Genomic DNA, 18,122 nt, shown 5'->3' with positions numbered 1-18,122 from the left:
ATGATTCATTCCTCTGCTACACAACTCTATTCTAAAATAGATGCAATTTTCTAAAGTTGTGGTTCTTTTTTGGTACTTTTGGTCAACTGCAGGGTGGGAAATTAGCACCCACCAGCAGCCAAATGTGGGTATTTTGAGTAGTGTTGGGTTAATTTACTCAAAAAAAGCCCTTAACAGAGATTTTGTTTGCGGTACATGGCATAAATAAAACCCCCTTTTTCTGCTTCTTCTCTCTGATCTACATGCTCACAGACCAAAAACCACCACCTCCTCCTCCCTGTTTCAGAGCTGCTACTGGGACGGTTTGACTCAGGATCACATGAGAGCAGCTCTTCACTTCATCTGTTATATCTACTAAAAGGGTGTTTGAACAAATGTTTGGCTTGTTAGTAGTTAAACAAAGCCTACATTTTAGTTTCAGACTGCAAAACTGCACAAAAATGTTTTTGGTTCCAGCAAGTTTGCTTATGATGCTGGAAAATGCTTATGAATTTACAGTGCCTCTGTTACAAGCACAGAAAACTTTTGCATGGTTGAATACAGGACATATTAGTAAAAAAAAAAAAAAAAAGAAAAAAAAAAGAGTGAAAGTTTGGATCATTTATGCACCAACTCTCTCTGTTATTAAATACCCTTTAACATGAATACTATAAGCCTAAAGTAAAACCCTCATTAAATCATACTGCTCGTTAAAACGAGTGGCTGGTTAAAAAAAAAAAAAAAAAAAAGAAAAATTGGTGTTGGTGTTTTCTGACAAAGAAAACTCTTAAGACTAAACACCAGGATCTCTCTTTTCTTTCCTAAATGCCTAAAAAGCAACTTCTGATTGCTGTCTGGCTTAAAGAAACTGAAAAAGTTAGTTCAGCTGCAGGCTGTTGATTGCTTTCTGTGACATCTACTCTCCAGCAAATGAATGTGGTATTAGCATATATAAGTAGTCATTGTGTCAAATCCATTTAATGCCATTATCTGGTAATAAATTCTCCATCTTCTCCTTGATGATCTGATTTGCTTTTATCAACAATTAAAAGGCATCTGTATTAATTTCAGTTTGTTTTATTTTATTGAATTTAATTTATTTAAATAGTTTTATCATTTTATAGCTTTAATTGCTATGAGTCTAATCATCTGGGCTACAACTACTACTTTTATATTTGTTGACATAAATGGAGCTTTAAGTCTAAGCTAGCCCCTGGTGCTCGTCGTCACCCTGTTTATCCTTCTCCCTTGGGTGTGAAGTTCCACTCGTGCAGAAACCTGGGCTTGCTTAGCAGGGTGGCTGACACACAGAGAAGATGCCCATTTAAGATTTGGCACTGCCTGGTCCCTCTTGGCATGAGGGACCTGGTGCTGTCTGTGGGCCGGTGGCAGTGCCAAGCTCAGCTTAGCTCTCTCCAGGGAGAGGCCAGATCAGGAAGGCAGTTCCAGAATTATAACCCAATCAGCCAAGAGGCCAAAGTGTTTCACTGATCTGAGCTACACTGTGGCACACAGGGTCAAAAAGGGGAATGACTTCATATGTTTCAACATGAATAAGATACGTTTTTGTTTACCTATTTGTTATGCTGAATTTTCAACCAAAAGAGAGCAAGATCACAGTCTAAACTGCACAAAAATGTTGTCAACATTTGTATATATCATGGTTGTTTAAATTTTCTACACTCTTGAATACCATGTGTTTCAAAATGATAAAACCTCCATGACAACCAAGTGTTCCCCACGTATTTGAACAATTTAGACCATTTTTCATTCAATTTAGACCAATATTTTTCGGCTTACTTTCAACCGAAAGAGATAGAGCGCAGTCTAAATTGAAATATTTCAATGTATCGTGGTTGTTTAAATTTTGTACACTCTTGAAAACCATGCATTTCAAAATGATAAAACCTTAATGATTTCAATGGTCAAAAAGTACAGAAATTTATTGGGTTTCTGCAATTTTTTTTAACCAAAAGAGAGTGAGAGCACTGTGTTAATTGCACCAAATAATGTTGGCAACATATCTTTGTTTCATGGTTGTTAAAAATGATAGAACATCAATGATTTTAACAATAAAAAACAACTGAAATTTAGTGTTTTTCATCCAAATAGTCAACCAAAGGAGAGACAACACAGTTTAACTTGCACAATTAAGTTGGCAACATATTCATGTATCATGGTTGTTTAAATTTTCGTTATAGCATGTGTTTCAAAATGATAAAACCCAAAATTTTTCAATAAGAAAGTACAGAAATGTAAAGATCTTCAGCCATATTTTTCAATCAAAAGAGAGAAAGCACTATCTTAACTGCACAAAATGTTGGCAACATTTAAAGAAGTGCACAAAACTGGCAAGGTGCAATGGAAACCCTTACTTCTGTATTGTTCCCCCAACTTTTCCAAGTGTTTCCTACATATTTGAACAATTTAGACCATTTCTCAATATTTTTCTGCCATACTTTCAACCAAGAGGGAGAGAGAGCATGGTCTGAATTGCACAAAAATGTTGTCAATATTTCAATGTATCATGGTTGTTTAAACTTTTATACTCTTGATTACCATGTGTTTCAAAATGATAAAACTTGCATGATTTTAATGCTCAAAAAGAACAGAAATTCATTGCACTTCTGCCATTTTTTAATCCAAAAGAGAGTGAGAGCACTGTGTTAATTGCACAAATATGTTGGCAACATATCTGTGTATCATGGTCATTAGAAATTTATTTTTCCTTGAATGCCTTGTATTTCAAACTAATCTCCCTGATTTATATATAGAAATTTAAGTGAATTCATGAGCTTCAGCCATATTTTCAACCAAGTCTAAATTTCACAAAATCACTGGCAACATTTCTGTATATCTTGATTGTTTACATTTTGTACACTCAGAAATAATGTGTTTCAAAATGATAAAACGTCAATGATTTTAACGATAAAAAAACAACTGAAATTTAATGTTGTTCAGCCAGATAGTCAACCAAAGGAAAGACAACACAGTGTAAATTGCACAAATATGTTGGCAACATTTCCATGCATCATGGTTGTTTAGATTTTCTTTATACCATGTGTTTCAAAACGATGAAACCCTAAATTTTTCAATTATCAAAAGTACAGAAATGTAAAGATCTTAAGCCACATTTTTATCTTAAAGCCATACTGCCAAGAAGCAACAGAAGCCCTTATGTTTCTATTGTTACACCTACTTTCCCAAGTTTTTCTGCATCTTTGTGCAATTTAGACAACGTGCAGGAGTTTACCTGCAAATTTTTTAATAATTTGAAATGAATAAATTCCCTATATTGAGTTTTTAGGACTTTGTTGACATGGTATCAATATAATTTGATTTTTACTCATGAATAAATGCTCCTTATATTAAATAAAAAATAGATCTTTGTCTTGAACAAACATTTCAAAACAGGTTATTTTATGTCATCATTAAGCATACTGTTGTCAACAATCTGGGCATTAGGCCAGGCATCTTTTTCCTCTGTCATTTCATTCAACACAGCACTCATTAAAAGCCAGATAGAGTCAAAAGAAATGTCTAATGCTATTTTAAGGCATCATAAAATGTATAAATATAAACTTTACTGTCTCACTCTATATCTTGATTGAAAGTGCAATGATTTATCATAAAAACTCAACATGCCACCCAGCCCAGATCTGTAGACGAACGGATCCAATGTGGTGTCAGTGTGCAGGGTCAAGTGAGGGACAGCAGGGGGCGTCTACCCCCCTCCCAGCTCCTCAGAGCTTGCTCCACCTCCCTCCCTTCAACTACTGACAGATGGTGGCTCCCATATAATCACACACTTCCGATCCGTCTCAAACAGTTTGTGGTGAATCGCTATTTTCACAAGGCACTTTGTAAACAGCATTCTTGTGCTTCCCTTGAGTACCCGTGAGAGGTTGCCAGGGTTACCCGCACAGAAGGGTCCAGTGTTGTGAAATCTGAGGAGCCTCATGGAAGGACAGGGCGGCGCTGCTTAGCTCATTTGGATAGTGAATTAGATGTAAATCCAAAGAGGACAAACTAGGTCAAGTTTTACCTTTAAGTGGATCAACAGATTGGAGCTTAACGAAGCACTGTGCTAAATAATAGGCCAGCTTTCATGTTTGACACCTTTGCTTTGAAGAATGGGAAAAATAATAGAGAAAAAAGAAAAATCTCAAGTTGAATCCAAGAAAACTCCAAGTTCACCTTGAGTTAGGAATCTGGGATCAAACCCCTGAAAATCTGAAGGTTTACAGTAAGATTTCTTCTTAGTCTAAGTGTGGTGAATGTGCTAAACCTGAGCAGCAGAAATTGCGCAAAATCGGCATAAAAACTGGGCAATAAATCAAGATTTTAGGATAAGGCCAGGCCTAACGCCCAGTTTAAAGATTACAAATAGTAATGAGTAGGGGTGTGACGAGATCTCGTGCCACGAGATCACGCAAGATTAAAACGATACAAGATTTCTCGTCTCATTTCTCTATCTCACAAGATCAATATTGCGCAGACACTTGGAACAGCAGCTCTCCTGACAGAAAACAATACCAAACTGGAAGTTATAAAAGACCACAAACATGCCCTGGGCACTTTAAAACTGTTGGTGAGGGAGCAAATGTGGAAAAGGAGCTGATCCGGTATCCATTAAGTTGACACCCCCCCCCCCCCCCCACGTGCTACTTGGGTCGCACATGATCTGCCTATGCATCATCATAATGGTGTGAATTGATGAAATGCTGCTGGTGAAAGCCTTTGCAGTCTCCATGAGAAGAAAACAGCATTTAATTAGTTGGTGTATGTGTGCAGACTCGCTCATAGTGCCGGTTTTTGTGACTTTGTAACTTTGACTCAGTTGACATATCTCCTTCTCGTCTCACCGTCCATCAGTCACACATCCATCAGCTGTTGGCTGTGCGTATCATCAGTCAGAAGCTTAACATGTGTAATGTAACGGGTCTGCATACTGCAGCGGCAAACTTAGCAAAACAAACTCTGTTTGAGTGCCATAGAGTCCATTGTTAGCTCCAAAAAGCGAAGTTAGAGCTTCAGTTAAACGCGCCCTGTTTGTTGTATGACAGCAGACAGAGACACACACTCACTCACCAACACACACACATTATCATACACGCTCATCTGTGCGTTGTGTCCAACACTGTTAAAGCTCATATGAGAAAAAGACCACAAAGCGATACAATCATCTATTTCTTTAAATTACAACTTGTTACTTAAAGATTTATGTTGAATGTTTAAAATATGGATGTCCTTAAAGAGGATGAAAAATAGTTTGATTTTACTGATGCAGTTCTTTATAGCTCAGTCTGTTGTAAACAGTGCTTAAAGTACTTTTAAATAATCTAGCTAAATGCTGTTATTATATATAATTAAGTATAATATTAAAAATAATTATTGTAATTGTAGCAATGAGTGCATAGTGCAGTAAATTAAAGATTTTGTAGACTGTTAAAATGAAAGGTTTGATCTGAAGAGCATTAAATTGTACAGTTTGAGTCAAAGTTAGACAAAACATACTGTTTGGAGGCATTAATAGCCTATTCAGTACTTAATTCAAACATTTTTAATAGACCTGAATGCATTGCAATTATGACTTTCAGTTGTATAAAGGACATATTATCCACGCATGTTTTTCTTTCCAAAATAAAAAAAAAAGTGTCAAATCTCGTCTCGTGTCTTGTGGGCCCAAATCTTGTCTCGTCTCGTCTCGTGAGACAAGTGTCTCGTCACACCCCTAGTTATAAGATTATTCAGTTTGTTTGAAATGTTTATTTAAGGAGCATTTATATTATTGGTAGGGATTCAGTCAATACTGATATCAATATTTAAATGTTCATTTAAATGTTCTGAGCATTTTAAATGCTCAGACCAAAAACTTCATCCCTTAAAACACACAATTTAAAGTTTGAGTATATGGCCAAATTAACATATTTCAGTCCTTAAAACAGACTTTAAAGTGAAAGGAAATAAGAAAAGGACTTTAGGTGATGTGGATCTGTTGGTCCAGCCTAAAACTCCACTAACTTATTTATTTGTAAGGCCAATATTTACTTATTTTATAGCCAAAATATTGATTATAAATATCAGCAGACATTCTCATACCTGCTGATACTGATATTTCCCTTTAAAAGCTAATAAAGCTGTAAATATAATGCATCCCTAATCACTGGTAAAATCAAATCAATGGTTTAAAATGATCAAAAATTGCAGGCCAACTCTTGCATACTGTCCAAATCTTACATTTGAAACACTTGAAAAAGCTAGTAACCTGTTAAAGATGATGGATTGCATGGTTTTCATTGCTGTCATCTGGCAGACTCATCTTTGTTTATTTCATCTAAATTTATTTAACCAGGAAAGCCTCATTAAGATCAAGAATCTCATTTACAAGTGTCCTACAGCAGCACAGTTACAAACACAGATCGATCTGAAGTCACAGAGCACAAAGACATTATTCAAAAATATCTACAACCTGATGCATCTTCCTCCAATGCCTTCAATCTACTTTGACAAAGATTCAAAGAGACCAGCTCCTCAAGACACAAAGTCTTCTGCAGCAGATTCCAGGCTGCAGGAGCAGCATACCTTCCAAAGCTGCAAGCTGGTACAACTGTTTCCTTTCTATAAATGACTGGACCAATCAGTGTCATTTAAGGAAACAGAAAGATGGTTGCTATGGGAGTGGTTTAGATGAAGCGACTGCAAGTCTGTAAACAATAGCTTCAGGTGAAGCCTGAGTGTGGATGCAACTAAAGTAGAAGTTTCATCAGAAATGGATTTTTTTTAATTAAAAGAATATAAAACAACTGCAACAAATGGGTTCTTGATTTTGCTCTTCTTCTAACTGACTTCAGCAAGAGTTAAATTCGCCAACTGGCTCCACTGATAGTGAACAATGATAACAGCTTCTTGTTGAGCTCGCAATATGTAGTTTACTCCTAGGTGCCAGCCTACTAAATCATATGTTTGGTTGCTTTGATTGGCCTATAATGAATGTGATATATAGAATATTTGTCCAATCCACCTTTGAGATCTTTGTGAAAGGTTTTGCCCTTCCAAAACACCGTATATGGGCTGTTGTCCAAATGTATGTGAAAATGCATCCAATGCTATGGATAAATAAATCAATGTATCTGGTGTATTGGGTAAAAAAAGAGGGTAGAACTGATGAGGGTTTCCCTCACTTTTCCAATTGTTGCAAACAAATCTGTGCAATTTAAACAGTGCTACATCTTATGTTTTAAAAATACAACTAAATATCATTAAGTTTCTATACATGTTGATACCACTGATCATTTTATCATTTTGAGACACATGGTTTTCAAGAGAGTACGTAAATGTTGCAGATGGGTTATTCCACTAAGACAGTGTTTAGGAATCTAATGGGGAGCCTAAATGGGGAATTATCAGTCATTTAAGGAGCATTGATATTCTTGCTTAAAATCAAATGATACTGAAAGCAGATGGGTACCACAGGGAGAAAAAAAGAAGTCCTAAGAACCCAGAATAGTTTTATTTTGAGTTATCAAATATTGCAGGCAAACTTGCATATAATCATATAGCACAAATATGTTTAAAACATATGGAAAAGTGGATAGACTTGCAAAGAAGATAGAAAGCTGACTAAAGATCACTGAGTTGACACATTTTTTTGATACCACTGATCAGTAAAATAACAGATTTGATCATTTTAAAGGAAATAGCATTTAAAGTTAAGACATTTTCAAAAACAACAAAAAAGAAATGTTGCCAATATTTTATTTTGATCAGACAGTGCTTAGGAGTTGGTAATTTTTGGCTGATTAAAAACAACATATCATCAACTATTGGGTTCCAGGACTTCTGCTTTTGTTGCCTTGGTATCAATATAGATTGATTTAGAATCAAATAAGAAATCTATAATTTTGGTTTATTCTATTAAAAAAAAAAACTCTTTGATTCAGAAAACAAAATAATCAAGGTATAATTTTCAGTTCACATCACCCATCCTTATCAGATTTTAGCGCTGTCTTACCTTGACTTATCAGGGGACCCCGATTGTGGGATGGTCCAGACTGGTGTGGTACAACAGGATCCATAGGTCCACTGGTTGGCCCTTGGTTTTGGGAGTTCTGGTTGTGGTTCTGTAAAGGTGCAGATGGCCCGTGATAGTTGTGATTGTGAGAAGGGGGGTGGTTGTTGTTGGAGCCAAGGGGGTTATTGCCTCCAGGAGGGACTTTGGCCTGGGACATTCCTGGATTGTTCCTGTCCCAAAGGTTGACTGCTTTGTTGTAGGTACCGGGATCGCCCCAAGCTGAAGTCCCGTCATCTATCTCCATCTTACGGCGGATTGAGGGCGGAGAGGGCTCCTCCCAGCCGGTGGGCTCAGTTGAGGATTCCTGCTTGTTTCCAGCCCAGCCACTGCCCTGCTTCACAGAGCCTGAGCCACCCCAAGAGCCCATGCTTCCTCCTCCGCTACTTCCACTGGGCCCATCCTGGGGCTTGCTCCCCCAACCTTGGGGAGGACCACTGGGGCGCTGACAGACTGGCTCACCCCAGCCCCCGTTCCCTCCGGCTCCAGACATCCCAGGTCCTGAAGAAGACATTCCCCAACCCCGAGGGTTTTCCTTCAAGCCTCCTGCTTCCCCATCCCACCCCGGGTTGGTGGGACTCTTCTTGCTCTCTTCTGCTTCTCTCCAGTCCCCTGAATTATTGCTCCCTCCACTGCTGCCCCAGCTGTGAGACGATTTGGGCTGATCTCCCCAGCCCTGGGATGCTGTCTTGATTTGAGGATCATCCCATCCAGTAGACTTCTCCTCTCCCCAGGCCTGTCCCCCATTCTTGGCCATACCGGTTGGGGGGCCTGCTGTTGGAGGAGTCCCCCAACCACTGGGGCCACTCTGGGGTTTAATGCTGTTGGGTTGCTCTCCCCAACCAGAGCTGGGCTGGCTGGATGCTGATATGCCTCCACCCCAACCTGAAGCTCCCTGAGAACCAGGCACATCAGTTTTGCTCCCAGGGTCAGTCCTCTGTGAGGGGCCCATGCTAGTGTTGGAGGGCCCTTGGGTGTCACTTGGGGTGCTAGGGCCGGAGCCCCATGATTCAGAGCCTTCATTCTTGCCTTTAGTATCATCCATGTCCCAGGAGGTATGTTGACGAACAGGGGTCTGTCCCCAGCCAGTGTTACACAAAACCCTGGGGTCCAGATCCTGAGCGGGCAGCAGAGGAGCCGCTCTGCTTGAACGCTCTCTTTGCCGGGGATGTCCTTCCATGCTGTCACTGCTCCCTTCACTGGCACCAGCTGTGCTTACAGCTCTGCTCCAGGGACTACCCTGTGCATCCTGGGGAGGAGAGCTGGGGGCATCCCAGCCCCCCTGAGTCTCTTCAGTGTGCTGCTTTCCCCAACATCTCCCAGGCTGGTCCCCCCAGCCTCCAGAGTTTCCTGCTCCACTACCTCCATCGCCCCAGCCAGAGTCCCAGCCAGAAGCCTCCTTCGATGAAGATGCTTTTGAGTCATCACTGTTACCCCATACTGAGCTACCTTCTTCTCCATTGACCTGTGGGCCCCCCAATGAGGGCTGGCCCATGGGACTTAATCCTACAGGTGCACTACCCCAGCCAGGCAGGCTGCGGATAGGGCTGGGGGGTTCCTGTTTATTAGTGTGATTTGGTCCATCAGTTTTAAGGTTCTGAGGTTCTGAACTGAAAGACACATTCGTGGATGGGGAGGAGTGAGGCTCTGAGGAGTCAGAGGCCATCATGCTACCCCAGGCGCTGCCAATCACAGAGGAGTTGCTGTTAGTGTTGGCTCCAGTACAAGTGCTGGTCTGGGCTGGTGGGGGGCCAGATGGATTACAGAGATTGGGTGTGGGTTGAGGAGTTGAAATGGTGTTGGCTCCCCCTGAGCTGCCTCCCCCTGTGCCGCCCCCATCGTGCCCTAGCACAGGCCAGGCTGAAGGGTTGGCTGAAGGGTTTAGGTTCAAGTTAAAGTTGTTGGTGGAAGATGAGGAAGAAGAGCCCCAGCCCCTGCTGCCTCCTCCCCCCACTGGGTTGTCACTCTTCCCTTCACTCCCTACTGAGGACTGAGGAGGGCAATGGGAGGGTCCAGGCCCAGAGCCCCAGCTGCGACTGGCTGCAACTTGGCTGGAGAGCATGCTGGTTCCAGTATGACTGGCAGGGCTGGGCCCACTGTTGGCCTTGCTGCTAAGTTGGTTGGCAGGGAAGTGGCCAGTCTGGCTATTAGCCCCTGTGGCCATAATCACTGTACTACAACTACTACTAGTACTACTGCTGCTGCTGCTGCTGGTCAGGCGACCAGGGTCAGTGTCCAAAGGGCATCCTCCTGGAGGGGCCTGGCTCTGGCTGAGGGTAATAGAAGGCCAAGCCTCTGTGTCCTTCTGGTCAATGATCAATTGATCCCAGCCACTGAGATTGGTGGAAGATGCAGCACTTGTGGCACTCCTGTTGGCTGGCAGGTGTCCCCAGAGGGGATTCTCATACTGGGCTCCCTGGCCACTCTGTGGGGGCAGTTCTGCATGAGAGGAAAGAGAGAGAACATGACATGAGCATAAGCTTGATCATGAGGAAATAGAGCTAAAAATTGTGGACGTCCTCCCTCCCACACATTTTTCAGAGGAATTTGAACACCATGGAAGCTTATAAGATGTTTGCTTGTGCATACATACAATTCACAGAATGCTTTACTAATGAACATATGCTGCTTACACTAAAAAGGAACATACTTTCTTACACAAAAACATGTAAACTGTGATTGACAAAACCTCGGTAAGAGAAGAAAATATCCACATTAAAGCTGCAGACGAGAAGTTCTGCTTTACCTTGACAAAAGTACTACAACAAAGGTGATTTGTTTCATTTGAATCCTCAGACCCAAACATTGCAAAAATAAAAACGACGGCTGTTTTGAAATATTATCAACACTTTGGACATCTATGGAGATTTTTATAGTCATAATTCATATGGATATTTACAGATTGATGGATTTCCCTGTGTTTGTTTAAAAAAAATGTAAAAAGTTAAGGTTTAGATCCATAAATATAACCAAGAACAGCCTCTTTGTAGTAGTTGTGGTTGTGAACCACATTAGAGGCTTGTTTAACTTGCATCCCTGTGGAGTGAGAGACGTTGGCTCCCTTGACGATCATGTTGCTTACAAATCAAGCCCAACTGCACATCATGACTGCTGCATTCATCAACCTGCTGCCAACTAACTGCCTAATTTCTGCTGCAGTGGTCCAGTGTTTACATGTTCCACCACATGCATGTGCACTTTGCATGCAAACACACTGCCACCACTGCTTCTGGGAGGTGACAGCATTTGTGTACCAGTCGCTGCTTTGAGCTTAGTTGAATGCAACCAAAAGAGAGAGTGGAGGCAGTAAGAGAGTAAGGCAGGGGAAAGAGGGCACTGTGTTTCTGACACACACAGTGCTGTCGTTCTGTAGCGTCACTCTACTGAGAAGTGCAGGACCGCCATTTTCTCAGTCCTGAACTACAGCCAAAAAGGCTCTGAGCTACCGTTTGTAGCTCCTGCTGTAAAAGCATGCACGTCTCACTCAACAAAAAAATACACACGAATCTCAGAACTCAACACTGCATGCTGGCGATGCACTGTCGCTTTAACATTCGAAAGTGCTCCCTGCTCATCCACAGTGAGTAAAAACAAACCACCAAAACAACGCAGATGAGGCAGCGAGAGAGAGAAACAGGGAACCCCAAAGAGAAAGGGAAGAGGTGAAACACTGAAGTGAAATACCTGTGGAGAGGTGCCTCCCAACCATCCTGTAAAGAGCTAGGTTTTGTGCGACGCAGCAACCATCCTTGTCTCAATATGTCTGCTCGGCTCGCCAAGCTTCAGAGGCTCGTTTCTGAAATGCTGCCAAGAAGTTGCACAGCTCTTGCGCGGCATAAGACACCCCCCCCCTCCCTTCCTTCCTCACCCTTCATGCACAGTCCCTCCCACCATCACTGCTCTGGCTGGGTCTCTCCTCTTCTATCTATTGCCTCCCTCTGGCTTTATTTATATCGTGCTCTATTCCTATCCTGACGGAGGATACTCTCCCTCTCTGGAAAAGCACTGAAAGAAGTCGGGTTGGGGGAGGGGATGGGAGTATTGGAAAGACAGGGGAGCGGTATTGATGGTGGCCTGGCTTGGTTTACAGCTGAATGATAAAGCCCGGAGACTTTCATTATGCACTCATGAGGCATGAGGAAAAACAAAACAAAACCGCCCCCCCCCTCCCCTCACAGCTTTCAACCTTTCAAAACTGTCACTAAATATTTAGCCAAGACCACTCCATCTGCAATTAGCACAGCCAGCCCACAATGGAAAGCCTATTGAATAGCGGTGGCAGATGAGGGAGAGCAGAATAGAAAGCCACAAAAAGCCTGCTGCACCCACAGTGCTGGAATGACTATTTTTTCACACATGCATGAGTTTATGTATGCACAGGCACGTCATCAGACCACACATGATGACAAATGTTTGTTTTGGTCTAATTCCATGTCTTCATGCTGTGAATGTCTTCATTATACAGTAAGCAGCAGGGCCAAGCATTCAAAAGTAAACTGCCAATTTTAGGGGTACTGTTATGGCAGTGTTCAAGTATACAACATGACAACACTCTTAGACTGAGGCTGCCAATATTTTCTGTATTTAACACTTTTCAATGATTGAAATAATGCAATCTTCCTTATTAAATACTTCTTTTAGAAGAAGAATGAATCTGTCAAAATTGTTGTCAAAGTCTTCTGTTCTGTCTTAACTGCACAAATACAAACATTTACTTTGTATTTATGAAACTGTATGATGGAGTTTGACTGCAATTTTTGGTTATTTTAAACAAGAAACTGATACCTCAGATATAAACACAAGTCCTTGGCACCCATTATGATGCAAACAGGTATCAATATCATTTGGTTTCTACAGACCTGTTGTCAAAAATAGACCATGTGTGTAAGTTAATTTGATTGGACATGATTTTGAAAATTTCACACCTCTCTATAGAAGCAGCAAATGCATATCAGAGCAAAAATCAAGCTATGAGGTCATAGGAACTGCCTGCAGAGCTCAGAGACAGGATTGTTGACAGGCACAGATCTGGGGAAGGACACAAAAACATTTCTGCTGCACTGAAGGTTCCCAAGAGCATAGTGGCATCCATGATTCTCAAATGGAAGAAGCTTGGCACAACCAGAACTCCAGCCAAACTGAGCAATTCGGGGAGTAGGGGCTCCTAGAGGAGGTGACCAAGAACCCGATGGTCACTCTAGCTTGGATCCTGCGTGGAGATGGGACAAAGTTCCAGAAGGACAGCTCTGCCGAAGGCAAGCACGTTGATGTAAAAATCCTCCCTTACACTCATCTAATGTTTAGGAATACTTTAAACATAATCAAATTCCCAACAACATGATGCTCTGCAACCTCTACAGAGTAGAAACGGTGCATCACTGTAATATTGCTGCTACACTGGAGCAACCCTAACCCTATCGCAGGGAGGGAAAAACGGCACCGTAAATACCGTATTTTCCGGACTATAAGTCGCACGTTTTTCTTAGTTTGGCTGGTCCTGCGACTTATAGTCAGGTGTGACTTATATATCAAAATATATATAATTGAACATGTTTTTTAATGTTAATTCATACTGACTGACATGCACAAGGAGTAAACATTACCGTCTACAGCCGCGAGAGGGCACTCTAGGCTTGTGACAACTACACACTATATGCTCCTGTACCACTGAAGAAATGAACGAAAACGGTAATCGAGCGAGTTAAGAGTGAGTGAGAAACTTGTGAGGGACTGCCAAAAAGCAGAGGTTACTCTTACTGCAATGAAGAAAACAAAGAAAGCTAATCGCGGGCTGTAAGGAAGATGGCCAGAGCTGGAGGAACGAGTCCACAGATGGGTGCTTGAACAACATGCTGCCGGGAGAGGCTTGTCAATGGTGCAGTTACATCTCCACGCCCTGGTAGTTGCCAAGGAGAGGAATATAAATGACTTTGCAGGCAGGCCTTCTTGGTGTTACTGCTTTATGCAACGCAACTGCCTCTCTATCAGAGCACGGACAACAGTGTGTCAGTTTCTAAATAAATGCGACTTATAGTCCAGTGCGACTTATATGTTTTTTTCCTCTTCATGACGCATTTTTTGACTGATGCGACTTATACTCCGGAGCAACTTATAGTCCGGAAAATACAGTAGTTTACTTTTTTATGTGAATTGGAGCAACACAAAAAATCAGAGGAAGAAAGATAAAATCAACATAATTTTACACAAAACTCAAAAAATGGGCCAGACAAAGTTGTTGGCACCCTTTTAAAACTGTGGGTAAATCATTTTATTTCAAGCATGTGATGCTCATTTAAACCCACCTCTGGCAGTAACAGGTGCTGGCAATCTAGAAATCACACCTGAAGCCAGTTAGAATGTATAAAAGTTGACTCAACCTTTGTGTTGTGTGCCTGTGTGTGTCACACCAAGCATGGAGAAGAGAAAGAAGAGCCAAGAATCGTCTGAGGAAGCAAAATTGTGGAAAAATATAAACAATGTCAAGGTTACAAGACCATCTCCAGAGATCCTGAAATTCCTTTGTCCACTGTGCGTAATATAATCAAGAAGTTTATAACCATGGCACTGTGAATAATCTCCCTGGACGTGGACAGAAGAGAACGAATGGCAAAAGAATGCAACGCAGGATAGTTGGAATGGTGGATAAACATCCTCAGTCAACTTCCAAACAAATTCAGGCTGTCTGCAGACTCAGGGTGCACAAGTGTCAGCTCGGACCATACGTCGTAATCTGAATGAGATGAAGCACTATGGCAAGAGACCGAGGAGAACCCCACTGCTGACAAAGAGACATAAAAAAGCCAGACTGGAGTTTGCAAAAATGTACCCGAGTAAGCCTCAATCCTTCTGGGAGAACATTTTGTGGACAGATGAGACTAAGGTAGAGCATTATGGAAAAGCACATCATTCTACTGTTTACAGAAAATGGAATGAGGCCCTACAAAAAAGAAAAGAACACAGTACCTACAGTCAAACATGGTGGAGGTTCAAGGATGTTTTGGGGTTGTTTTGTTGCCTCTGGTACCGGGTGGCTTGACTGTGTGAAAGAAATCATGAAATCTGGAGACTATCAAAAGATTTTGGGCCGGAATGTAGGGCCTAGTGTCAGAAAGCTGGGTCTGCATCAGAGGTCATGGGTGTTCCAGCAGGACAATGACCCCAAACATACCTCAAAAAGCACCAAGCAAGAAATGGTTGGAGACAAAGCACTGGAGAGTTCTGAAGTGAGCAATGAGTCCAGATCTAAATACCACTGAACACCTATGGAGAGATCTTAATACTGCTGTTGCAAGAAGCACCCTTCAAATCTGAGAGACCTGGAGCAGTTTGCAAAAGAAGAGTGGTCCAAAAATCCAGTTGAGAGATGTAAGTAGCTTGCTGATGGTTATAGGAAGTGATTGATTTCAGTAATTTTTTTTGCCAAGGGTGTGCAACCAAATATTAAGTATTAATATTAAGTTGAGGGTGCCAATAATTTTGTCTGGCCCATTTTTTGAGTTTCGTGTAAAATTATGTAAATTTGTCTTTTTTCTTCATATTTTTTTTGTGTTGCTCCAATGCACATAAAGGCAATAAACACATGTATAACACAACATTTGTAACTGCAACAATTTCTGGGAGAAATGGTGTATTTTCTGGAAAAATTCCAGGGGTGCCAATACTTTCATCCATGACTGTAACTGGTCAAGCCTCAGGATCCACCATCAACTTTTCACTAAGAAATTGAGACCCAGATTTCTGATATTTTTTGACCAATTAGATTTTTTAAATAAAAAATATTGCATTCTGGTGCTCCTACGGTACAAGACACATGAAAAATCAAAGAGAGAGGATAACAAAAGTCTCTTTAAAATGAGTTTCATGGACTTTTTGGGAGAGTTAAACCAGAAGATGTGATGAAAATACACTGGTATTAGAAACTGCATTTGGCTTAATTGTTTTTCAAACTTCTGTATCAGTATTGGCCCTGATTTTCACAACATGTGCATTGCTTGGTTTCTACACTTTTTTAATTACTTTTTTGATACCACGTTTTGAAACTTAAATCAGGAACATCAAAAAGTACCAAAGCTTTAATAAAGTACATTTATTTCCCAAAAAAGGTGTGTGGAAACAGACTACATCTATCAAAGATTGCAAAGCAACACCAACCCAAAAAATGCCCAAGTTAATTGTTACTGTTTTGGCAATTAATTGTCACCAAAGTAATTGTGCATTTTAAACTATTTTCACAAGTTTGCCTGCAAATTTTGGTCACAAAAAACAAGAATTTTAAGGATTACAATTCTAATATCAGGTCAACCCTATCTCGTAGATAACCGTGCAACATTAGAGGCTGATGATCTGGTCTCAAACATTACACCGGAGTAACAGCAGAAAGACAGAGGAGAACAAGGGCAAAAGTAAAAAAAAAAAAAAAAAAAAAAAAGACCGCAGCCCCTGGATCAAGGCTGGTATTGTTTACAAATGATCCCAGCGCCCACGCAACAACACAATAAGTCAATGTTTGGTGGAGAACAGAGACCCTTTATAACAGAGCTTCAGTCTGCAGTGCTGCTCCGCTCTGAGGACTGAACATGCGTTGAGGTCATGGCATGCTGCTGCACAGCCACTCGCTCCTTTGTGTTAACATGGGCACTATGCAGACACAGCATCTACATATAATGGCAGTCAGAAAGAAAAACACTCAATGCTCCAGCCTTCCCTTTTGTTGACACTTTCCTATAGCCTCCTCACAGAGAGCACCGGGAAATCGACGACGAACGGAAACAGACAGCAACGACAGAAAATGAAGGACAGAGATGGATTTTGAGAGATGGATGGTGGAAGTAATCTAGCAGGACTGTAAGGGCCTCAGCTGGACTGATCCAGGCTTAATGAAGTCCCAGAGGGGCAGAGAGACTGGATGGTACGGAGCTGACAATGCACGCTGCCAGCCAGATGAACGACCTCTGATAGACACACACACAAAAACACACAGAAACTTCATACTGGGGAATGTGCTACATCTGTATATGACAATCACAAACACACACAATGATTGGTTTTCCTTTTTAAACTAAAAGGAGCTAATAACATTTTGGAGGCTGCATCAAATGAATGATTACTGGTCGGATGGACCAGCTGTACGGTTGTCACGATGTCAGTCTAAAAACTTTAGACCAATACTTAAGAAACTCAAATTATGGTTGTACTGGTTTCTATTCTATGGAAGCAAAAACCAAAGACCTAGGCCCATAGGTTTCATGTTCTCTTGTTGTTATTGCACATTAAGGAACCATCATATTTAGCTGTACAACCCCCTAAGGCATTATAAGTAGATACTCAGTACTGAGAGTAAACTTTGAATGACTTCTTACTTTTACTTGAGTAAAGTTTTTAAAAAGTACTTTTACTTAGTTACGTTACTTACGTTACTTAATTACTTACGTTTACTTAGTATTTTAACCAAACTAAATTTACTTCTACTTGAGAACAATAGTCCTGTACTCTTTCAACCTCTGACAAAAATTGCAAGCAAATTCCTGCAATCCGTGTACAAATACAAGCACTGAATTGCTGCCAATGTAACGTCCTCTGTCAGTTTACCTTCTGTGCAACTTTCTGAGTCAAAAAAAAAAATCCACCAGGGGATTTAAGTTGGACCACAGCTGCTTTCTCAGTTTTGCTTGCAGCAGCTTTGGTTTCAAATTATCTCCAAAAATTTAAAGTTTTTTTTTTTAATTTTGGTACTCTTTGATATTGATAATTAAATTAATGACAAATGGTGTTTCCCACACTTGGGTGGACCATCCAGGTATTTAAAAAGGTCTCTCCAGTATATTTGCTGACCATGCTTACTTTTTAGATTTATATATAGTCACCACTGCTAGTGACAGATATCCACTTGTGCATCCCTCCTGTTCATGCAACCATCATCCTGCATCTCTGATGAGGGTAGCAATAGAGTCCTGCTAGAAAATGTTCAGCAACGGGTAGAAAATGTGGCTATTAAATTTCACGGGCACGAGTAAAATACAAAAAAAAATGTAGTCAGATAGTAGTGCTGCTGCTGAATTTTTTATTCATAAAT

At 41.0% G+C, this 18,122-nt stretch overlaps 1 protein-coding gene across 1 annotated transcript in view; it reads right to left on the bottom strand.

Moving 5' to 3' along the window:
• LOC121529249 (trinucleotide repeat-containing gene 6C protein-like) overlaps positions 1-18,122 on the bottom strand; it is an 86,575-nt gene that overhangs the window by 23,061 nt on the left and 45,392 nt on the right. The window contains 1 exon segment of the mRNA XM_041817024.1: positions 7,994-10,489. Within this exon segment, the coding sequence (XP_041672958.1) occupies positions 7,994-10,489 (2,496 nt within the window).

This window comes from Cheilinus undulatus, linkage group 21 (genome assembly GCF_018320785.1).
Source record: "Cheilinus undulatus linkage group 21, ASM1832078v1, whole genome shotgun sequence".
NCBI lineage: Eukaryota > Metazoa > Chordata > Actinopteri > Labriformes > Labridae > Cheilinus > Cheilinus undulatus.
This window is presented reverse-complemented; position numbering and strand designations above follow the sequence as displayed.